The following is a 24,746-nucleotide window of genomic DNA, read 5'->3' as shown; positions in this document are numbered from 1 at the left end:
TGTAGTGTATAGTAATGTATAGTGTAGTGTGTAGTGTATATTAATGTATAGTGTAGTGTGTAGTGTATAGTAATGTGTAGTGTATAGTAATGTATAGTAATGGATAGTGTATAGTAATGTATAGTGTGTAGTGTATATTAATGTATAGTGTAGTGTGTAGTGTACAGTAATGTGTAGTGTATAGTAATGTATAGTGTACTGTGTAGTGTATAGTAATGTATAGTGTAGTGTGTAGTGTATAGTAATGTATAGTGTAGTGTGTAGTGTATAGTAATGTGTAGTGTATAGTAATGTATAGTGTAGTGTGTAATGTATGGTAATGTGTAGTGTATAGTAATGTATAGTGTAGTGTGTAGTGTATATTAATGTATAGTGTAGTGTGCAGTGTATAGTAATGTGTAGTGTATAGTAATGTATAGTAATGGATAGTGTATAGTAATGTATAGTGTGTAGTGTATATTAATGTATAGTGTAGTGTGTAGTGTACAGTAATGTGTAGTGTATAGTAATGTATAGTGTACTGTGTAGTGTATAGTAATGTATAGTGTAGTGTGTAGTGTATAGTAATGTGTAGTGTATAGTAATGTATAGTGTAGTGTATATTAATGTATAGTGTAGTGTATAGTAATGTATAGTGTAGTGTGTAGGGTATAGTAATGTATAGTGTAGTGTATAGTGTAGTGTGCCTGCCACTGTATATTTGGCGTTTGCGTGTCTCTCTCATCACCATGGTGGCTAGGAGATGTTGACTACCTCGCCTGGTCTACAGGACGTCGTGGGTTCGACCCCGACGCCTGCTGCTGCTGTATATTTGTGTCTCTCTCCCCATGGTCGGGTGGATTTTTCTAATCCACATTTAGAATCAACATCGATGACCCGTTTAGAGTATTTGACTGCCGCTATAAATGTCCACGTGATGATGATGATGACGACGCTTCGCCACTCAGTTGAGCTGTCGTCTGTGATGGTCGGGTCGCTTCTGAAAAAGTGGTACACAGCAGCTCAGTTGGCTGTACACAGGCGGCACCCTGGTACCACCCGGTGTGCCACCCGGTGTGCCACCAGTGTGCCACCAGTGTGCCACCCGGGTGCCATCAGTGTGCCACCCGGGTGCCACCAGTGTGCCACCAGTGTGCCACACTGGTACCACCCAGTGTGCCACCAGTGTGCCACCAGTGTGCCACCAGTGTACCACACTGGTACCACCCTGTGTGCCACCAGTGTGCCACCCGGGTGCTGCCCAGTGTGCCACCTGGGTGCTGCCCAGTGTGCCACCCGGGTACTGCTGCAGCACTGGACGGTGCGCTCCGCGATTGGTTTGTTATTTTCGCTGTTCAATGGTGGTGGGTTTTTTACATTTTATTTTTAACAACCTTGGACCTTATTGCTTTTTTTATATATTTGTAGTCACCAAATCATGGGGGTTTTGATAACAAAAAGGGATATGCACCGGGGGGCGTCCCATGCCTATCCCCAGAGTCACACGAGGACACGCTGCACAGCAATAACAAACAACCCCTCTAATGCCCGATGATGCTGGATGTAATTTCCAGTGAAACGTCGTATTAAAAAAAATGTGTAAATGTTGTGGATTCACTCTTCAACACACCGGTGGGCTAAAGTAGTGAGCTATTTTGTCTTTTGTCAACGTGACACTTTTTTTGCTGATTGGCCGTGTCGGGTGGTGGAGGGTTATGACACCCACCCATCATCCACTCACCCACTTACACACCCACTCACTCACTCACCCACTCACTCAGCCACTCACCCACTCACTCACCCACTCACTCAGCCACCCATCCACCCATTCACTCAGCCACCCCACCCACTCACTCACCCACCCACTCACTCACTTACCCACTCACTCACTCACCCACTCACTCAACCACTCACTCACTCAACCACTCACTCACTCAACCACCCACTCACTCACTCAACCACTCACTCAACCACTCACTCAACCACCCACTCACTTACTCATTCACCCATCATCCACTCACCCACCCACCCACTCACTCACCCACTCAACTACCCACCCACTCAATCATCCACTCATCCACGCAGCCACCCACTCACTCACCCACCCACTCACCCACCCACCCATTCACTCACCCACCCACTCAGTCACTCACCCACCCACCCACTCGCCCACCCATCCACCCACTCACCCACCCACCCAGTCACTCACCCACCTAGTCACTCACCCACCCACTCAGTCACTCACTCACCCACTCACTGACACCCACTCACTCACCCACTCACTCACCCACTCACTCAATCACTCACCCACTCAATCACCCACTCACTCATTCACCCACTCACACCCACTCACTCACCCACTCACTCACCCACTCATTCACCCACTCACTCACTCACGCTCACTCACCCACTCACTCACCCGTTCACTCACTCACCCACTCACGCTCACTCACCCACTCACTCATCCGTTCACTCACTCACCCACTCACTCACCCACTCATTCATTCACCCACTCACTCACGCTCACTCGCTCACTCACTCACGCTCACTCACTCACTCACCCACTCACTCGCCCACTCACCGACCTCCACTCAGGAGCAGGCCGCGTGTGTCGGGGTAGAGTGTGGACACTCACAACCTCTCCCAAGGCACCTGGCCCGTGTGGAGAAGTAGGCTAAGTTTACCCACTAAGAGGGCCTCTCTTAAGAGTTCCTTCTGCTTGAGCAAATAACGTGGTGATGCTGCGCTGTCAGTGGTGCACAAATAGCAAAACGACTCACCACCGCACGAGTCAATAATAGTGATTTCTCATGGTAAAAACAATGCACGTGACAGGTGGTTACGCCAATGGTCTCTCTTCATAGCACTTCGTTGTGATTGAAGCTTCCGGTCAAAGTCTCCTCCGCCAGCCATGAGTGGTCTGAGCAAGCAATTGCAGGGGCTGCGCCTCTACACACACACACACAGATCCCCCGTGTAGCCCTGACAGACTACCGGGGGTATTGTTAGCGAGCGCCTATTAAGGCCGACACGGCACACCGTGGCCAACGCCACGCGCCCGTCCGCCTTTGTCTCCCCAATCGCGACGTTTACTACGCACAGGCACCCAGGGTGCTCATTTGAGGCCGAGTCGACCTAGGGGAGTCCCAGGACCGGTTCAGAATAATCGTCACTGACGGTGTTGTCCGTGAGCGGGAATCGAACTCGGGTGGGCCGGGGTCGTGGAGTGACTCGCTGACCACCGCTCCTCCCCCCCACCCACCCACTCACGCGCACGCGCGCGCATTCTGCACGAGGCGGCCACTGATTGGTCCCCCCAAGAGGGGGCCGTCCTCAAGGCCACTCCCCCACCCCCCCACGTGGTCCTGTAGACCACGTGACACGCCTCGAGGGCCTTCACTCCGTCAGTAGCACTCGGCAACGCTGGTAAGCGCCGCAACACTTTTATACATTTATTATTAACTTATATTTATTATTAACTTTTATTTATTAACTTATATTTCTTATTAACTTATATTTATCATTAACTTATATTTATTAACTTATATACATTTATTATTAACTTGTATACATTTAAAATGAACTCTACATCACTGACATCGATTAAACAACACTCGGTGATTGGTGACTGCGGCTGCCTTAGAGAGCCCGAGGTGTTATCGTCGATTGTTTAATGATATAAACAAAAACTTTGTAATAATTAAGGTCTAAAATGTTAAAAGTTACAAGTGTAGGGGACTGTGTCCAATGAACGTCTTGCGAGCTTTTAGACGTTAACTTTGCCGTTGGGGGTTTTCCCGCCTTTTTTGCGCGGGGAAATCAAATGGGCGTAACAAGATGTGGTTATTAACAATAATTATTACAGTACTACTAATACTGTATTCATCGCTTCTTTTATCGATCCAAATCGGAATGACATCGACGCGACCGAGTTGGAAGGTGGCTTTAGAGCGTTTTGGTGAGAAAAGTGCGATGTTATGTAATAGTCGATAACGCCTTGTTAATAATACCAACAACAACAACGTACAGTGGTACCTCGGTACGCGTCGTTAAATCGTTCCAGAAGGTAGGAGGACTTATACCCAAAATGACGAACACCAAACGCAATTTTTCCCCATAAGAAATAAAGTGAAAGGAAATAATCCGTTCCAGAGTGTAAGAAATTATATTTTATATGGCATATTATACATTAGTGGAGTTGTATAATATAATGTAGACTCTACTTTTGATTTAAAGCTTTCGTGACTGCAGTAATTCATATTCTTAGCTCTTTCGGTAAAGTCACGTTGAAGGGAAACAATATATAAAACAATATAGTTTTATATATTTTATTGTTTCCCTTCAACGTGACTTTACCGAAAGAGCTAAGAATATAGACTCTACTTATTACTAAAATGCATACATACATTAAAATAAATGCATAAATTGAAATAAAAATAAAATTTAACGTCACTTTACCTCGCTGAGAGGAGTTGATAGCCTACGAGGATGGTGGTGAGGGGGAGGAGCAGGAGGAGATGTTATTCTTTGGAAGGAGATTCCCCTTCCATTAAAACTTCAGCAAGCTGAAATTCTGAGGGTTTTTTTCTCTTTTCTGTCTTTTTTCTTGACTTGGACCTGGTTGAAGCTCACCAGGTTTGAGTTGTACTAAAAACCTGTCCATTGACGTTTGTTTTTGCCTTCTTCTAAGAACGTTCCTGAAGTGTGACATTGTCTGGTCATTCCACACAATACTCTTACGGCCTTGTTAGAGCTTTATTGGGGTGGTATTTTTCTTGCAAAACTTTGGACTGCCATGCATTTTGCACACATTTGTTTAATAAGTGAAGTAGGGGCTTCCTCTATCTCCTCCTCGCCTGAAGAGAGTGCATCCATCTTCACCTGGTGTTCCTCCCTCTCAAGCTGCCGCAGCTCCTCAGTGGGTACAGCTCTTCCTTGTGCCCCTCCACTAACTCCTCCACATCATCATCACCATTCACCTCCAGGCCCATGGACCTGCCCAGAGAGACAATATCCTCCACAATAGGCACAGCCTCAAAGCCCTCAAAGTCCCTTTCAGTTACGGCTTCTGGCCACAAATTCCTCCAGGCAGAGTTTTTTTACTTGCTTCCTGCCAGGTTTTTGTGTATAAGAGTTATATATATTCTTAGCTCTTTCAGTAAAGTCACGTTGAAGGGAAACAATAAAATATATATAAAACAATAAAAATTCTCACGACGTTTCGACCATAACACAAACGGTCGTCATCAGGTGCGTCGGTTTGCATTAATGTATTTATTTTTAACGGTGTATTTATTTATATAAAACGTCAGCGCCACGCGCAGCGATTTGGCAGTTTATTTAGTGGAGCCACAGCTTGGCTCTGTTCTGAAAAGAGGAGGGGGGAGACGAAAAATTAATGTATGCTGTCTGAAAACCACTGTAAGCGTGAACAATCAATTAAGACCTGAAATGGCTTAGCAATCATTGGAAAGATTTGATTAACTATTTCAGGTCTTAATTGATTGTTCACGCTTACAGTGGCTTTCAGACAGCATACATTAATTTTTCGTTTCCCCCCTCCTCTTTTCAGAACATAGATGGACTAGTCCTTCTAAATAAACTGCCAAATCACTGCGCGTGGCGCTGACGGTTTTTTATAAGTAAATAAATACACCGTTTAAAATAAATTAATGCAAACCGACGCACCTGATGACGACCGTTTGTATTATGGTCGAAACGTCGTGAGAATTTTTATTGTTTTATATATTTTTTATTATTTTATTGTTTCCCTTCAACGTGACTTTACCGAAAGAGCTAAGAATATGAATTACTGCAGTCACGAAAGCTTTAAATAAAAATTCCCCCTTACCTCTCCACGCAACGCCTCTCACCACCCCCCTCAAACCCCCCCAACCAACCCCTCCCCTCACCACCCCCCTAAAACCCCCCCAACCAACCCCTCCCCTCACCAAACCCCTCACCAAACCCCTCCCCTCACCAAACCCCCCTAACCAACCCCTCCCCTCACCAAACCCCTCCCCTCACCAAACCCCTCCCCTCACCAAACCCCTCCCTCACCAAACCCCTCCCCTCACCAAACCCCTCAAACCCCCCTAACCAACCCCTCCCCTCACCAAACCCCTCCCCTCACCAAACCCCTCCCTCACCAAACCCCTCCCCTCACCAAACCCCCCTAACCAACCCCTCCCCTCACTAAACCCCTCCCTCACCAAAACCCTCCCCTCACCAAACCCCTCACCAAACCCCTCCCTCACCAAACCCCTCACCAAACCCCTCACCTAAGCCGCGCCCCTTCTTCCCGTCGTGCCCTTTTCCGGTGGGTAGGCCACGTGACGCCGTTTTGAACTGTTCAGTTTATTAACTGGGAGACGACTAACGGGCCAGCGGAGCCGGGCGAGCGAGGGGAGTGAGAAGAAGAGGAAGAAGAGGAGGAGGAAGGAGAGGAGGAGAGAGGAGGAGGAAGGAGAGGAGAGTGGCGGCGGCGATGTCGGCGCGGCGCTGCGAGGTGACGGTGCGCGGCGCCGTGAGCCAGCGGAGCCTTGGCGCCCTGGTCTGGGAGATCTTCGCTCACGCCCTGTACCAGCGCGGCCAGCTGCCGCTTCCCTACCCGCAGCTGCTGCACTTCCACAGCCACCTGGTGAGGGGAGTGGTGAGGTGGGGGTGGAGTGTTCAGGGGTGGAGTGTTCAGGGGCGGAGTGTGCAGGGTGGAGTGTGCAGGGTGGAGTGTGCAGGGTGGAGTGTTCAGGGGTGGAGTGTTCAGGGTGGAGTGTTCAGGGGTGGAGTGTGCAGGGTGGAGTGTTCAGGGGTGGAGTCTGCAGGGGTGGAGTGTTCAGGGGTGGAGTGTTCAGGGGTGGAGTCTGCAGGTGGAGTGTGCAGGGTGGAGTGTTCAGGGGTGGAGTGTGCAGGGGTGGGGTGTTCAGGGGTGGAGTGTTCAGGGGTGGAGTGTTCAGGGGTGGAGTGTGCAGGGTGGAGTGTTCAGGGGTGGAGTTTTCAGGAGTGGAGTGTTCAGGGGTGGAGTGTTCAGGGGTGGAATGTGCAGGGTGGAGTGTTCAGGGGTGGAGTGTTCAGGGGTGGAGTGTGCAGGGGTGGAGTGTTCAGGGGTGGAGTGTGCAGGGGTGGAGTGTTCAGGGGTGGAGTGTGCAGGGGTGGAGTGTTCAGGGGTGGAATGTTCAGGGGTGGAGTGTGCAGGGTGGAGTGTTCAGGGGTGGAGTGTGCAGGGTGGAGTGTTCAGGGGTGGAGTCTGCAGGGTGGAGTGTTCAGGGGTGGAGTCTGCAGGGTGGAGTGTTCAGGGGTGGAGTCTGCAGGGGTGGAGTCTGCAGGGGTGGAGTGTTCAGGGGTGGAGTGTGCAGGGTGGAGTGTTCAGGGGTGGAGTCTGCAGGGTGGAGTGTTCAGGGGTGGAGTCTGCAGGGGTGGAGTCTGCAGGGGTGGAGTGTTCAGGGGTGGAGTGTTCAGGGGTGGAGTGTGCAGGGTGGCGTGTTCAGGGGTGGAGTGTGCAGGGGTGGAGTGTTCAGGGGTGGAGTGTGCAGGGGTGGAGTGTTCAGGGGTGGAGTGTGCAGGGGTGGCGTGTTCAGGGGTGGAGTGTGCAGGGGTGGAGTGTGCAGGGGTGGAGTGTGCAGGGGTGTAGGCTTTGAGGGTTCAGCAATTTGGGTTTCGGTGTGTGGGCGCAAGGTCACCGATTGGTTTAGACCTGACCCCGGGTCGTGTGTGGAGGCGGAGCGGCTGTGGACGCGAAGGGTGGACACGAGCGGGCGACATTCGACATGAAATTAAGGTTTTAATAATTTCGGTGATGTTTAAACAGTAATAGAAATCTCCATATATATAAAAGGCAAAGTTGTGATTGTGTGTCTGTTCGAAATGTTTAGCGTACTTCCCGACATGCAACAAACTGGAAATTTGCCATGTGGGTACTTTCCAGACTGTACACTATGCAAAAATTATAAAAATACACTTTCTTATTTTTGGGAGGGGGGTTGGGGAGCTCAATGCATTTATTTTTTGCACGGCAAGTGAGCTGTGATTTCAGTTCTGTCACGTGACCCGCGCATGTGGAAGCGTAACGCATTGTAGTGTAGTGGTTAGCGCGCCGCGCTACAAACCCGGCGACCCGAGTTCGATTCCCGCTCACGGCCACCACGATTATTTGAACCGGTCCTGGGCCTCCCCTAGGTCGACTCAAACGAGTAACTGGTGTGGTGTGTGAACATCGCCACTGGGGAGACAAAGACGGCCGGGCGTCCCGGGCGAAGCCAGGTAGTCAAGCTAGTGAGATTATAAAAAGTAAAGATACATTTTATCATGGCCGGTGTCCTTCACGTGTTAGATGACGCTGTACCCATGGAGTACAGTCGCTGAACTACAGCATCTCTTAAGGACTCGTAAATGGGGCGATGGTGGCGAGGTGGCAGTTAAATGTTGGATGTGGTGATAGTCGATGTTGCTGCTGATGTTAAATGTGATGGTGGAGGTGAATGTGATGATGGATAATATGTGCCGGATATAGTGGTGGTGATAGTATGGTGTGACAGGTGACTGTTGCGATGTTTGTGGTAGAGGCCGACCGAAAACGAAACCAGACTGAAAGTTAAAAATTTACTTTCGGCCGAAACCAAAACTATGCCGAAAGAGGCCATTTGCCAACTTTCGGCGCCCAAACCGAATTTCGGTCGGCCTCTAGTTTGTGGTGACGGTGATGGTAGAGGTGGATATATTGACGTGGGACACAACGTAATAATGCTGGACGTGATGTTTATAATATCTGCAATTGCATCTCAGGGCAGCAGTTCTGTTGGTGGCTGAAGACCGTGGCTTTCGTCCTGGTGTGAATGCCTCCCTCCCCTCTTCCCTGCAGGCAGAGGTGCCCCCCAGGTTAAGGCAAGAAGCACGCATGCTGACGGCCCTGCACGAGCTGAGCGGCCACCTGGAGACGCTCTTCTCCCTGTCGCACGTGCCCCGGGTCCTCATCCTGCTAGGGCCGAGCCCCATGTCGCCGCTTGAGCTCTACGAGCTGGACTTCCACGAGCTGGCGCTGGGAGGCAGCGGTGATTCACTGTGCCACGCTCGCTACAGCCGCCACGTGTTTCACTCACTCTTCGTGCAGAATGTGTTTGGCGAGCCGCGCGCTCTGCCTGTCACCTCGGCCACACTGCTGCTGTGGGCGCACAGGGACTGCGGCGTCGACTGGTTCAAGCCCAAGCTCAACTACAAGCCGCCCAACCGCGGGAGGAGGGTCGTCGTCGCGTTTAGCAACAGCCTGGAGGAGCCGCTGGGCACGGCCCTCGGCCAGCCATGCGAGGACGACTGCGTGTGGTTCCAGGCCCCTGTGGCCATCAAGGGCGTCCTGGACAGTGGGTCAGGCCAGGGTTTAGAGGGGCTGATGGATGGGACCAGCTAGGCCAAAATTCTAGGGATGCTGCAAATTTTAATATTACTTATTTCAATATTATATCTGAATCTCCTTCCTTATGGTCAATCAAGGCCAACTATTACAAATTCTGCCGTAAACGTATTCATCCATTAAATTGCCTAGTCTCACGTTTATATTTGGGGCAGTGCGAATTCACGCGCTACGTGGTTTTAATTTCGGAGCCGCAGTTGCACACAGGAGAGTCTCTGATTCGCAACTTGTGCAACTCGCGTGCTTCGTGTGGGTCCGGGTATGTGCTGCCCCGTTCCCATGGCAGTTGGAAGCCAGGGAAGTCGAGCTGGAATATAGTGCTTGCAAGGGTGTCCAGGGTATGGGGACACTTTAGTACATTGTACGATTCAAGGTCTGCAATAACACAATTTTTTTTGTTCCTGGGTAGTGAGTGTTATTTCCTAATTGCTTATGCCTCAAAAGTACAGAAAATGGCTATTATTCCCCACAAACTTTGCTTTTGTGACCAGGAGAATGATATTTAGAAATTATCCTATTTTCCAGAACATTCCAGATAGATTCAGTGCTGAGTAAACTTGTAGTAACTTCTAGAACATTCTGGAACTTTCCAGTAATATAAATAATAGTATAAATACAGGGGCCTTAAGCCCACCAGTTCAGTTTAGTTCCAGCTGCCTAAGTGGATACATATCTGCATTTTTCTGAGATGGCATCAAGAGGCTGCAAGCATCCGGCAGACGCATTTTGCCATATCTGCGGCCAATTTATCAAGACAAGAGCGAAAAAGTACTCTGTGGAAGCATTACATATACATACACAGATACTCAGCTATTGTGAAAGCCTGGTGGGCCGTTTGCCCATTTCTCCACTAACAAAATTATAAGAGGCTTGCAGAAGTCTAAAGAGTTAAGAAATTGGGGAGTAAATATTTGATATAAAAGGTTCCCGAAAATTGTCGACCCCCCCCCTCAAAAGCAAAGTATGTGCTTTGGTAACAAAGTTTGTGTGGAATAATAGCCATTTTCTCTACTTTATAGGCATAAGCAATTACGAAATAACACTATCCATTTCCAAAATAACATCACATTGTGATAATCTATACTGATTATGGTTTTTAAAATGTTATTTCCTGATTATTTTGTGAGATAAACTTTGTCATAAAAGTTGTCAATTTGTAGCCGTTACCCACAACATTGGTGCTTTGCAAAATGTCATGCAGAGTAATTGAACAGTGCTGGTTTTCATGATAATGTTAATAGTTCATTTATTTAATAGTTTTTGTTTTCATTTTACCGAAAGCATATACATGGTGAATGTTATATGTTGAAAAGTTTTAATGTTTGCAAGACTCATAGGCTAATGCTGGATGAACTGCAGTGGAAAGAGTTTACCGGTCTTTATTGGCACTGGAAGCCATCAAGGGTATAAAGACTGTCAAGGCAGCAGGCATTCGGACATCTGCACTGAACAGTTAAAGAATGTTGCACTAAAAACAAGGGATTGGCTCTTGAGAATGTTAAATTTCTGTGCTCATACCCAAGACACGGAAGACTTGTCACGTTTCCAAAGCCAGGAAAAGACCCATCTGACCCTAAGAGCGTCTGACCAATGGCCTTGTTCTGCTACCTCTTCAAACTTTTTGAGAGACTTATCTTGAAGCAGCAATCACCTATACTGGAGGAACAACTCTTTCCAGAACAATCTGATTTCCAGCCGCGCAAGTCCTGCACTGGCCAAGTGCTAAACCTCACCCAGTACATAAGAGACGGTTTCAAGAACAACCAAATTACTGGTGTCGCCTTGGTCAACCTATCAGCAGCATATGCCACTTGTTAACCAGATAATTCTCCTTTCAAAGATCTACAGCCTGACAAAGTACCACCACCGAGTCGGAATAATTCTGTCACTGATTGAATTATTGGAGCAAAATGCAGTGGAATGGACTACCACAAGGAAGTGTTCTGATACCCCTCAAGATCTACACAAAGATCAAACTTTCTACCCACATACAGCTTCATCTATGCCGATAACCTGATAATTGCAACGCAAGCAGGAGACTTCGCCAAAATTGAGCACACCCTGACACCAACCAGCTCCGGCAAAACCCAAGCAAGACAGGTCGGTCATAACGGTGATGTAAAAAAAACGTAAAAGGTCACCGAGAATGACATTCCCCTGACTCGCAGCACCAACTTCATCTACCTTGGAGTGACCCTGGACCGCACACACTCCTTCAAGACCCACGTGTTGTACATGATAGTATACCGTGTGAGGCTATGCAAGGGATAGGTGCCAAATTTGTGGAAGGTGAATAAATGTTTTGACACTGAATCATCTAGAATCCCCCTACAAATCAAACGCATTGTTGAGGAAATGCTGTTAGCAAGCACCTATTACGGGGTTCGCGGCGAAACCAGGGGGTGGTGGAGCCAGCACCATGCTCGGCCACCTTTGTCTCCCCAGTGCTGATGTGTTCGCATCGTGCGGGGTGCTCATTAACTTTTGCAGTGAATGAGTATTTTACTGAATACTTTCAAGTAAGCTCTTATACAGTACGAATTGGAAACGGCAATAACGAATCTCGACGTTTCAGCTACTTTGCCTGCAAGAAATTACGAGAGAACATAAAACATGCAAAATCAACGTATGTTAAATCCACAGACCATGCTCAATCCCTGGTGTGTGTTAAATCCACAGACCATGCCCAACCCATAGCGTGTGTTAAATCCACAGACCATGCCCAACCCATAGCGTGTGTTAAATCCACAGACCATACTCAATCCCTGGTGTGTGTTAAATCCACAGACCTGTGTTAAATCCACAGACCATGCCCAACCCATAGCATGTGTTAAACTCACAGACCATGCCCAACCCATAGCGTGTGTTAAATCCACAGACCATGCCCAACCCATAGCGTGTGTTAAATCCACAGACCATACTCAATCCCTGGTGTGTGTTAAATTTTAGTATTTGGGTGCTACAAATTTCCACATACACTGCTTCGTTGAGCTATCAGTTATGTCCAGATGGCTTTTGAAAAAGAGCTATATAACTCAGCAGGCCTTACCTGGTAGAATAAAACATAGTTTTAAATCGTGTTTTTACAGTCGCTGCTAAACCCAAACATATTACATCTACAGACCATACCCACCCTACAGCCTGTGTTCAAACCACAGACCATGCTCAACCGATGAAGTGTGTTCAATCCACAGACCATGGTTAACCCATGCAGTGTGATCAATCCACAGACCATGCACAACCCTTAGCGTGTGTTAAATCCACAGACCATGCCCAACCCATAGCGTGTGTTAAATCCACAGACCATGTCCAATCCATTGCGTGTGTTAAATCCACAGACCTGTGTTCAATCCACCGACCATGATCAACCCATAGCGTGTGTTAAATCCACAGACCATGCCCAACCCATAGCGTGTGTTAAATCCATAGACCATGTCCAATCCATAGCGTGTGTTAAATCTACAGACCTGTGTTCAATCCACAGACCATGCCCAACCCATAGCGTGTGTTAAATCCACAGACCATGTCCAATCCATTGCGTGTGTTAAATCCACAGACCTGTGTTCAATCCACCGACCATGATCAACCCATATCGTGTGTTAAATCCATAGACCATGTCCAATCCATAGCGTGTGTTAAATCTACAGACCTGTGTTCAATCCACAGACCATGCCCAACCCATAGCGTGTGTTAAATCCACAGACCATGTCCAATCCATAGCGTGTGTTAAATCTACAGACCTGTGTTAAATCCACAGACCATACCCAAACCATAGCGTGTGTTAAATTTATAGACCATGTCCAATCCATAGCGTGTTAAATCTACAGACCTGTGTTCAATCCACAGACCATGCCCAACCCATAGCATGTGTTAAATCCACAGACCATACCCAAACCATAGCGTTTGTTAAATCCACAGACAATGCCCAACCCATAGCGTGTGTTAAATCAACAGACCATACCCAAACCATAGCGTTTGTTAAATCCACAGACCATGCCCAACCCATAGCGTTTGTTAAATCCACAGACCATGCCCAACCCACAGCGTGTGTTAAATCCACAGACCATACCCAAACCATAGCGTGTGTTAAATCCACAGACCATGTCCAATCCATAGCGTGTGTTAAATCCACCGACCTGTGTTCAATCCGCCGACCATGCCCAACCCATAGCGTGTGTTAAATCCACAGACCATACCCAACCCATAGCGTGTGTTAAATCCACAGACCATACCCAACCCACAGCGTGTGTTAAATCCACAGACCATACCCAACCCATAGCGTGTGTAAAAATCCACAGACCATACCCAACCCATAGCGTGTGTTAAATCCACAGACCATGCCCAACCCATAACGTGTGTTAAATTCACAGACCATGCCCAACCCATACCGTGTGTTAAATCCACCGACCATGCCCAACCCATAGCGTGTGTTAAATCTACAGACCATACTCAATCCCTGGTGTGTGTTAAATTTTAGTATTTGGGTGCTATAAATTTCCACATACACCGCTTCGTTGAGCTATCAGTTATGTCCAGATGGCTTTTGAAAAAGCTATATAACTCAGCAGGCCTTACCTGGTAGAATAAAACATAGTTTTAAATCGTGTTTTTACAGTCGCTGCTAAACCCAAAGCATATTACATCTACAGACCATACCCACCCTACAGCCTGTGTTCACACCACAGACCATGCTCAACCCATGAAGTGTGTTCAATCCACAGACCATGGTTAACCCATGCAGTGTGTTCAATCCACAGACCATGCACAACCCTTAGCGTGTGTTAAATCCACAGACCATGCCTAACCCATAGCGTGTGTTAAATCCACAGACCATGTCCAATCCATTGCGTGTGTTAAATCCACAGACCTGTGTTCAATCCACCGACCATGATCAACCCATAGCGTGCTTTAAATCCACAGACCATGTCCAATCCATAGCGTGTGTTAAATCTACAGAACTGTGTTCAATCCACAGACCATGCCCAACCCATAGCGTGTGTTAAAACCACAGACCATGTCCAATCCATAGCGTGTGTTAAATCTACAGACCTGTGTTAAATCCACAGACCATACCCAAACCATAGCGTGTGTTAAATTTATAGACCATGTCCAATCCATAGCGTGTTAAATCTACAGACCTGTGTTCAATCCACAGACCATGCCCAACCCATAGCATGTGTTAAATCCACAGACCATACCCAAACCATAGCGTTTGTTAAATCCACAGACCATGCCCAACCCATAGCGTGTGTTAAATCCACAGACCATACCCAAACCATAGCGTTTGTTAAATCCACAGACCATGCCCAACCCATAGCGTGTGTTAAATCAACAGACCATACCCAAACCATAGCGTTTGTTAAATCCACAGACCATGCCCAACCCATAGCGTTTGTTAAATCCACAGACCATGCCCAACCCACAGCGTGTGTTAAATCCACAGACCATACCCAAACCATAGCGTGTGTTAAATCCACAGACCATGTCCAATCCATAGCGTGTGTTAAATCCACCGACCTGTGTTCAATCCGCCGACCATGCCCAACCCATAGCGTGTGTTAAATCCACAGACCATACCCAACCCATAGCGTGTGTTAAATCCACAGACCATACCCAACCCACAGCGTGTGTTAAATCCACAGACCATACCCAACCCATAGCGTGTGTAAAAATCCACAGACCATACCCAACCCATAGCGTGTGTTAAATCCACAGACCATGCCCAACCCATAACGTGTGTTAAATTCACAGACCATGCCCAACCCATAGCCTGTGTTAAATCCACAGACCATGCCCAACCCATAGCATGTGTTAAATCCACAGACCATACTCAATCCCTGGTGTGAGTTAAATTTTAGTATTTGGGTGCAATAAATTTCCACATACACCGCTTCGTTGAGCTATCAGTTATGTCCAGATGGCTTTTGAAAAAGCGCTATATAACTCAGCAGGCCTTACCTGGTAGAATAAAACATAGTTTTAAATCGTGTTTTTACAGTCGCTGCTAAACCCAAAGCATATTACATCTACAGACCATACCCACCCTACAGCCTGTGTTCAAACCACAGACCATGCTCAACCCATGAAGTGTGTTCAATCCACAGACCATGGTTAACCCATGCAGTGTGTTCAATCCACAGACCATGCACAACCCTTAGCGTGTGTTAAATCCACAGACCATGCCCAACCCATAGCGTGTGTTAAATCCACAGACCATGTCCAATCCATTGCGTGTGTTAAATCCACAGACCTGTGTTCAATCCACCGACCATGATCAACCCATAGCGTGTGTTAAATCCACAGACCATGTCCAATCCATAGCGTGTGTTAAATCTACAGACCTGTGTTCAATCCACAGACCATGCCCAACCCATAGCGTGTGTTAAATCCACAGACCATGTCCAATCCATAGCGTGTGTCAAATCTACAGACCTGTGTTCAATCCACAGACCATGCCCAACCCATAGCATGTGTTAAATCCACAGACCATACCCAAACCATAGCGTTTGTTAAATCCACAGACCATGCCCAACCCATAGCGTGTGTTAAATACACAGACCATACCCAAACCATAGCGTTTGTTAAATCCACAGACCATGCCCAACCCATAGCGTGTGTTAAATCAACAGACCATACCCAAACCATAGCGTTTGTTAAATCCACAGACCATGTCCAATCCATAGCGTGTGTTAAATCCACCGACCTGTGTTCAATCCGCCGACCATGCCCAACCCATAGCGTGTGTTAAATCCACAGACCATATCCAACCCATAGCGTGTGTTTAATCCACAGACCATACCCAACCCACAGCGTGTGTTAAATCCACAGACCATACCCAACCCATAGCGTGTCTAAAAATCCACAGACCATACCCAACCCATAGCGTGTGTTAAATCCACAGACCATGCCCAACCCATAACGTGTGTTAAATTCACAGACCATGCCCAACCCATAGCGTGTGTTAAATCCACAGACCATGCCCAACCCATAGCGTGTGTTAAATCCACAGACCATACTCAATCCCTGGTGTGTGTTAAATTTTAGTATTTGGGTGCTATAAATTTCCACATACACCGCTTCGTTGAGCTATCAGTTATGTCCAGATGGCTTTTGAAAAAGAGCTATATAACTCAGCAGGCCTTACCTGGTAGAATAAAACAGTTTTAAATCGTGTTTTTACAGTCGCTGCTAAACCCAAAGCATATTACATCTACAGACCATACCCACCCTACAGCCTGTGTTCAAACCACAGACCATGCTCAACCCATGAAGTGTGTTCAATCCACAGACCATGGTTAACCCATGCAGTGTGTTCAATCCACAGACCATGCACAACCCTTAGCGTGTGTTAAATCCACAGACCATGCCCAACCCATAGCGTGTGTTAAATCCACAGACCTGTGTTCAATCCACCGACCATGATCAACCCATAGCGTGTGTTAAATCCACAGACCATGTCCAATCCATAGCGTGTGTTAAATCTACAGACCTGTGTTCAATCCACAGACCATGCCCAACCCATAGCGTGTGTTAAATCCACAGACCATGTCCAATCCATAGCGTGTGTTAAATCTACAGACCTGTGTTAAATCCACAGACCATACCCAAACCATAGCGTGTGTTAAATTTATAGACCATGTCCAATCCATAACGTGTTAAATCTACAGACCTGTGTTCAATCCACAGACCATGCCCAACCCATAGCATGTGTTAAATCCACAGACCATACCCAAACCATAGCGTTTGTTAAATCCACAGACCATGCCCAACCCATAACGTGTGTTAAATCCACAGACCATACCCAAACCATAGCGTTTGTTAAATCCACAGACCATGCCCAACCCATAGCGTGTGTTAAATCAACAGACCATACCCAAACCATAGCGTTTGTTAAATCCACAGACCATGCCCAACCCATAGCGTTTGTTAAATCCACAGACCATGCCCAACCCACAGCGTGTGTTAAATCCACAGACCATACCCAAACCATAGCGTGTGTTAAATCCACAGACCATGCCCAACCCATAGCGTGTGTTAAATCCACAGACCATACCCAACCCATAGCGTGTGTTAAATCCACAGACCATACCCAACCCACAGCGTGTGTTAAATCCACAGGCCATACCCAACCCATAGCGTGTGTAAAAATCCACAGACCATACCCAACCCATAGCGTGTGTTAAATCCACAGACCATGCCCAACCCATAGCGTGTGTTAAATCTACAGACCATACTCAATCCCTGGTGTGTGTTAAATTTTAGTATTTGGGTGCTATAAATTTCCACATACACCGCTTCGTTGAGCTATCAGTTATGTCCAGATGGCTTTTGAAAAAGAGCTATATAACTCAGCAGGCCTTACCTGGTAGAATAAAACATAGTTTTAAATCGTGTTTTTACAGTCGCTGCTAAACCCATAGCATATTACATCTACAGACCATACCCACCCTACAGCCTGTGTTCAAACCACAGACCATGCTCAACCCATAAAGTGTGTTCAATCCACAGACCATGGTTAACCCATGCAGTGTGTTCAATCCACAGACCATGCACAACCCTTAGCGTGTGTTAAATCCACAGACCATGCCCAACCCATAGCGTGTGTTAAATCCACAGACCATGTCCAATCCATAGCGTGTGTTAAATCTACAGACCTGTGTTCAATCCACAGACCATGCCCAACCCATAGCGTGTGTTAAATCCACAGACCATGTCCAATCCATAGCGTGTGTTAAATCTACAGACCTGTGTTAAATCCACAGACCATACCCAAACCATAGCGTGTGTTAAATTTATAGACCATGTCCAATCCATAGCGTGTTAAATCTACAGACCTGTGTTCAATCCACAGACCATGCCCAACCCATAGCATGTGTTAAATCCACAGACCATACCCAAACCATAGCGTTTGTTAAATCCACAGACCATGCCCAACCCATAGCGTGTGTTAAATCCACAGACCATACCCAAACCATAGCGTTTGTTAAATCCACAGACCATGCCCAACCCATAGCGTGTGTTAAATCAACAGACCATACCCAAACCATAGCGTTTGTTAAATCCACAGACCATGTCCAATCCATAGCGTGTGTTAAATCCACCGACCTGTGTTCAATCCGCCGACCATGCCCAACCCATAGCGTGTGTTAAATCCACAGACCATATCCAACCCATAGCGTGTGTTTAATCCACAGACCATACCCAACCCACAGCGTGTGTTAAATCCACAGACCATACCCAACCCATAGCGTGTGTAAAAATCCACAGACCATACCCAACCCATAGCGTGTGTTAAATCCACAGACCATGCCCAACCCATAACGTGTGTTAAATTCACAGACCATGCCCAACCCATAGCGTGTGTTAAATCCACAGACCATGCCCAACCCACAGCGTGTGTTAAATCCACAGACCATACCCAAACCATAGCGTGTGTTAAATCCACAGACCATGCCCAACCCATAGCGTGTGTTAAATCCACAGACCATACCCAACCCATAGCGTGTGTTAAATCCACAGACCATAACCAACCCACAGCGTGTGTTAAATCCACAGGCCATACCCAACCCATAGCGTGTGTAAAAATCCACAGACCATACCCAACCCATAGCGTGTGTTAAACCCACAGACCATGCCCAACCCATAGCGTGTGTTAAATCCACAGACCATGTCCAATCCATTGCGTGTGTTAAATCCACAGACCTGTGTTCAATCCACCGACCATGATCAACCCATAGCGTGTGTTAAATCCACAGACCATGTCCAATCCATAGCGTGTGTTAAATCTACAGACCTGTGTTCAATCCACAGACCATGCCCAACCCATAGCGTGTGTTAAATCCACAGACCATGTCCAATCCATAGCGTGTGTTAAATCTACAGACCTGTGTTAAATCCACAGACCATACCCAAACCATAGCGTGTGTTAAATTTATAGACCATGTCCAATCCATAGCGTGTCAAATCTACAGACCTGTGTTCAATCCACAGACCATGCCCAACCCATAGCATGTGTTAAATCCACAGACCATACCCAAACCATAGCGTTTGTTAAATCCACAGACCATGCCCAACCCATAGCGTGTGTTAAATCCACAGACCATACCCAAACCATAGCGTTTGTTAAATCCACAGACCATGCCCAACCCATAGCGTGTGTTAAATCAACAGACCATACCCAAACCATAGCGTTTGTTAAATCCACAGACCATGTCCAATCCATAGCGTGTGTTAAATCCACCGACCTGTGTTCAATCCGCCGACCATGCCCAACCCATAGCGTGTGTTAAATCCACAGACCATATCCAACCCATAGCGTGTGTTTAATCCACAGACCATACCCAACCCACAGCGTGTGTTGAATCCACAGACCATACCCAACCCATAGCGTGTGTAAAAATCCACAGACCATACCCAACCCATAGCGTGTGTTAAATCCACAGACCATGCCCAACCCATAACGTGTGTTAAATTCACAGACCATGCCCAACCCATAGCGTGTGTTAAATCCACAGACCATGCCCAACCCATAGCGTGTGTTAAATCCACAGACCATACTCAATCCCTGGTGTGTGTTAAATTTTAGTATTTGGGTGCTATAAATTTCCACATACACCGCTTCGTTGAGCTATCAGTTATGTCCAGATGGCTTTTGAAAAAGAGCTATATAACTCAGCAGGCCTTACCTGGTAGAATAAAACAGTTTTAAATCGTGTTTTTACAGTCGCTGCTAAACCCAAAGCATATTACATCTACAGACCATACCCACCCTACAGCCTGTGTTCAAACCACAGACCATGCTCAACCCATGAAGTGTGTTCAATCCACAGACCATGGTTAACCCATGCAGTGTGTTCAATCCACAGACCATGCACAACCCTTAGCGTGTGTTAAATCCACAGACCATGCCCAACCCATAGCGTGTGTTAAATCCACAGACCTGTGTTCAATCCACCGACCATGATCAACCCATAGCGTGTGTTAAATCCACAGACCATGTCCAATCCATAGCGTGTGTTAAATCTACAGACCTGTGTTCAATCCACAGACCATGCCCAACCCATAGCGTGTGTTAAATCCACAGACCATGTCCAATCCATAGCGTGTGTTAAATCTACAGACCTGTGTTAAATCCACAGACCATACCCAAACCATAGCGTGTGTTAAATTTATAGACCATGTCCAATCCATAACGTGTTAAATCTACAGACCTGTGTTCAATCCACAGACCATGCCCAACCCATAGCATGTGTTAAATCCACAGACCATACCCAAACCATAGCGTTTGTTAAATCCACAGACCATGCCCAACCCATAACGTGTGTTAAATCCACAGACCATACCCAAACCATAGCGTTTGTTAAATCCACAGACCATGCCCAACCCATAGCGTGTGTTAAATCCACAGACCATACCCAAACCATAGCGTTTGTTAAATCCACAGACCATGCCCAACCCATAGCGTTTGTTAAATCCACAGACCATGCCCAACCCACAGCGTGTGTTAAATCCACAGACCATACCCAAACCATAGCGTGTGTTAAATCCACAGACCATGCCCAACCCATAGCGTGTGTTAAATCCACAGACCATACCCAACCCATAGCGTGTGTTAAATCCACAGACCATACCCAACCCACAGCGTGTGTTAAATCCACAGGCCATACCCAACCCATAGCGTGTGTAAAAATCCACAGACCATACCCAACCCATAGCGTGTGTTAAATCCACAGACCATGCCCAACCCATAGCGTGTGTTAAATCTACAGACCATACTCAATCCCTGGTGTGTGTTAAATTTTAGTATTTGGGTGCTATAAATTTCCACATACACCGCTTCGTTGAGCTATCAGTTATGTCCAGATGGCTTTTGAAAAAGAGCTATATAACTCAGCAGGCCTTACCTGGTAGAATAAAACATAGTTTTAAATCGTGTTTTTACAGTCGCTGCTAAACCCATAGCATATTACATCTACAGACCATACCCACCCTACAGCCTGTGTTCAAACCACAGACCATGCTCAACCCATAAAGTGTGTTCAATCCACAGACCATGGTTAACCCATGCAGTGTGTTCAATCCACAGACCATGCACAACCCTTAGCGTGTGTTAAATCCACAGACCATGCCCAACCCATAGCGTGTGTTAAATCCACAGACCATGTCCAATCCATAGCGTGTGTTAAATCTACAGACCTGTGTTCAATCCACAGACCATGCCCAACCCATAGCGTGTGTTAAATCCACAGACCATGTCCAATCCATAGCGTGTGTTAAATCTACAGACCTGTGTTAAATCCACAGACCATACCCAAACCATAGCGTGTGTTAAATTTATAGACCATGTCCAATCCATAGCGTGTTAAATCTACAGACCTGTGTTCAATCCACAGACCATGCCCAACCCATAGCATGTGTTAAATCCACAGACCATACCCAAACCATAGCGTTTGTTAAATCCACAGACCATGCCCAACCCATAGCGTGTGTTAAATCCACAGACCATACCCAAACCATAGCGTTTGTTAAATCCACAGACCATGCCCAACCCATAGCGTGTGTTAAATCAACAGACCATACCCAAACCATAGCGTTTGTTAAATCCACAGACCATGTCCAATCCATAGCGTGTGTTAAATCCACCGACCTGTGTTCAATCCGCCGACCATGCCCAACCCATAGCGTGTGTTAAATCCACAGACCATATCCAACCCATAGCGTGTGTTTAATCCACAGACCATACCCAACCCACAGCGTGTGTTAAATCCACAGACCATACCCAACCCATAGCGTGTGTAAAAATCCACAGACCATACCCAACCCATAGCGTGTGTTAAATCCACAGACCATGCCCAACCCATAACGTGTGTTAAATTCACAGACCATGCCCAACCCATAGCGTGTGTTAAATCCACAGACCATGCCCAACCCACAGCGTGTGTTAAATCCACAGACCATACCCAAACCATAGCGTGTGTTAAATCCACAGACCATGCCCAACCCATAGCGTGTGTTAAATCCACAGACCATACCCAACCCATAGCGTGTGTTAAATCCACAGACTATAACCAACCCACAGCGTGTGTTAAATCCACAGGCCATACCCAACCCATAGCGTGTGTAAAAATCCACAGACCATACCCAACCCATAGCGTGTGTTAAACCCACAGACCATGCCCAACCCATAGCGTGTGTTAAATCCACAGACCATGTCCAATCCATTGCGTGTGTTAAATCCACAGACCTGTGTTCAATCCACCGACCATGATCAACCCATAGCGTGTGTTAAATCCACAGACCATGTCCAATCCATAGCGTGTGTTAAATCTACAGACCTGTGTTCAATCCACAGACCATTCCCAACCCATAGCGTGTGTTAAATCCACAGACCATGTCCAATCCATAGCGTGTGTTAAATCTACAGACCTGTGTTAAATCCACAGACCATACCCAAACCATAGCGTGTGTTAAATTTATAGACCATGTCCAATCCATAGCGTGTCAAATCTACAGACCTGTGTTCAATCCACAGACCATGCCCAACCCATAGCATGTGTTAAATCCACAGACCATACCCAAACCATAGCGTTTGTTAAATCCACAGACCATGCCCAACCCATAGCGTGTGTTAAATCCACAGACCATACCCAAACCATAGCGTTTGTTAAATCCACAGACCATGCCCAACCCATAGCGTGTGTTAAATCAACAGACCATACCCAAACCATAGCGTTTGTTAAATCCACAGACCATGTCCAATCCATAGCGTGTGTTAAATCCACCGACCTGTGTTCAATCCGCCGACCATGCCCAACCCATAGCGTGTGTTAAATCCACAGACCATATCCAACCCATAGCGTGTGTTTAATCCACAGACCATACCCAACCCACAGCGTGTGTTGAATCCACAGACCATACCCAACCCATAGCGTGTGTAAAAATCCACAGACCATACCCAACCCATAGCGTGTGTTAAATCCACAGACCATGCCCAACCCATAACGTGTGTTAAATTCACAGACCATGCCCAACCCATAGCGTGTGTTAAATCCACAGACCATGCCCAACCCATAGCGTGTGTTAAATCCACAGACCATACTCAATCCCTGGTGTGTGTTAAATTTTAGTATTTGGGTGCTATAAATTTCCACATACACCGCTTCGTTGAGCTATCAGTTATGTCCAGATGGCTTTTGAAAAAGAGCTATATAACTCAGCAGGCCTTACCTGGTAGAATAAAACAGTTTTAAATCGTGTTTTTACAGTCGCTGCTAAACCCAAAGCATATTACATCTACAGACCATACCCACCCTACAGCCTGTGTTCAAACCACAGACCATGCTCAACCCATGAAGTGTGTTCAATCCACAGACCATGGTTAACCCATGCAGTGTGTTCAATCCACAGACCATGCACAACCCTTAGCGTGTGTTAAATCCACAGACCATGCCCAACCCATAGCGTGTGTTAAATCCACAGACCATGTCCAATCCATTGCGTGTGTTAAATCCACAGACCTGTGTTCAATCCACCGACCATGATCAACCCATAGCGTGTGTTAAATCCACAGACCATGTCCAATCCATAGCGTGTGTTAAATCTACAGACCTGTGTTCAATCCACAGACCATGCCCAACCCATAGCGTGTGTTTAATCCACAGACCATGTCCAATCCATAGCGTGTGTTAAATCTACAGACCTGTGTTAAATCCACAGACCATACCCAAACCATAGCGTGTGTTAAATTTATAGACCATGTCCAATCCATAATGTGCTAAATCTACAGACCTGTGTTCAATCCACAGACCATGCCCAACCCATAGCATGTGTTAAATCCACAGACCATACCCAAACCATAGCGTTTGTTAAATCCACAGACCATGCCCAACCCATAACGTGTGTTAAATCCACAGACCATACCCAAACCATAGCGTTTGTTAAATCCACAGACCATGCCCAACCCATAGCGTGTGTTAAATCAACAGACCATACCCAAACCATAGCGTTTGTTAAATCCACAGACCATGCCCAACCCATAGCGTTTGTTAAATCCACAGACCATGCCCAACCCACAGCGTGTGTTAAATCCACAGACCATACCCAAACCATAGCGTGTGTTAAATCCACAGACCATGCCCAACCCATAGCGTGTGTTAAATCCACAGACCATACCCAACCCATAGCGTGTGTTAAATCCACAGACCATACCCAACCCACAGCGTGTGTTAAATCCACAGGCCATACCCAACCCATAGCGTGTGTAAAAATCCACAGACCATACCCAACCCATAGCGTGTGTTAAATCCACAGACCATGCCCAACCCATAGCGTGTGTTAAATCTACAGACCATACTCAATCCCTGGTGTG

At 46.8% G+C, this 24,746-nt stretch overlaps 1 protein-coding gene across 4 annotated transcripts; it reads left to right on the top strand.

The window, feature by feature from the left end:
• Positions 1–3,299: 3,299 nt before the first annotated feature.
• On the top strand, positions 3,300–11,692 carry LOC142920789 (MAD2L1-binding protein-like). Of its 4 annotated transcripts, none has more exons than XM_076062870.1 (4): positions 3,305–3,405; positions 4,804–4,897; positions 6,307–6,619; positions 8,834–11,692. In XM_076062870.1, exons 3-4 carry the CDS (start codon positions 6,467–6,469, stop codon positions 9,374–9,376), a joined length of 696 nt encoding a protein of 231 aa, XP_075918985.1. In that variant the 5' UTR covers positions 3,305–3,405; positions 4,804–4,897; positions 6,307–6,466; the 3' UTR covers positions 9,377–11,692. The 4 variants fall into 4 exon arrangements, with proteins under 4 accessions (XP_075918984.1, XP_075918985.1, XP_075918987.1 ...); XM_076062872.1 differs by having other exon boundaries at positions 4,804–4,901; XM_076062871.1 differs by having other exon boundaries at positions 3,315–3,405; positions 4,809–4,897.
• Positions 11,693–24,746: the final 13,054 nt, after the last annotated feature.

This window comes from Petromyzon marinus, unplaced genomic scaffold (assembly GCF_048934315.1).
Source record: "Petromyzon marinus isolate PM22_M1 ecotype Great Lakes invasive population unplaced genomic scaffold, UKy_Petmar_22M1.pri1.0 PM_G_Scaffold_76, whole genome shotgun sequence".
Classification (NCBI taxonomy): Eukaryota; Metazoa; Chordata; class Hyperoartia; order Petromyzontiformes; family Petromyzontidae; genus Petromyzon; species Petromyzon marinus.
Note: the sequence above shows the minus strand (reverse complement) of the source record. Positions and strands in the feature narration are given on the sequence as shown.

What these genes read in the sequence shown, in the direction of transcription:
- LOC142920789 (XM_076062869.1), top strand. Translation starts at nt 6,467, where the DNA reads ATGTCGGCGCGGCGCTGCGAGGTGACGGTGCGCGGCGCCGTGAGCCAG. An exon ending in TGCACTTCCACAGCCACCTG is followed by an intron (nt 6,620 to 8,833) that starts GTGAGGGGAGTG and finishes TCTTCCCTGCAG; the next exon opens with GCAGAGGTGCCCCCCAGGTT.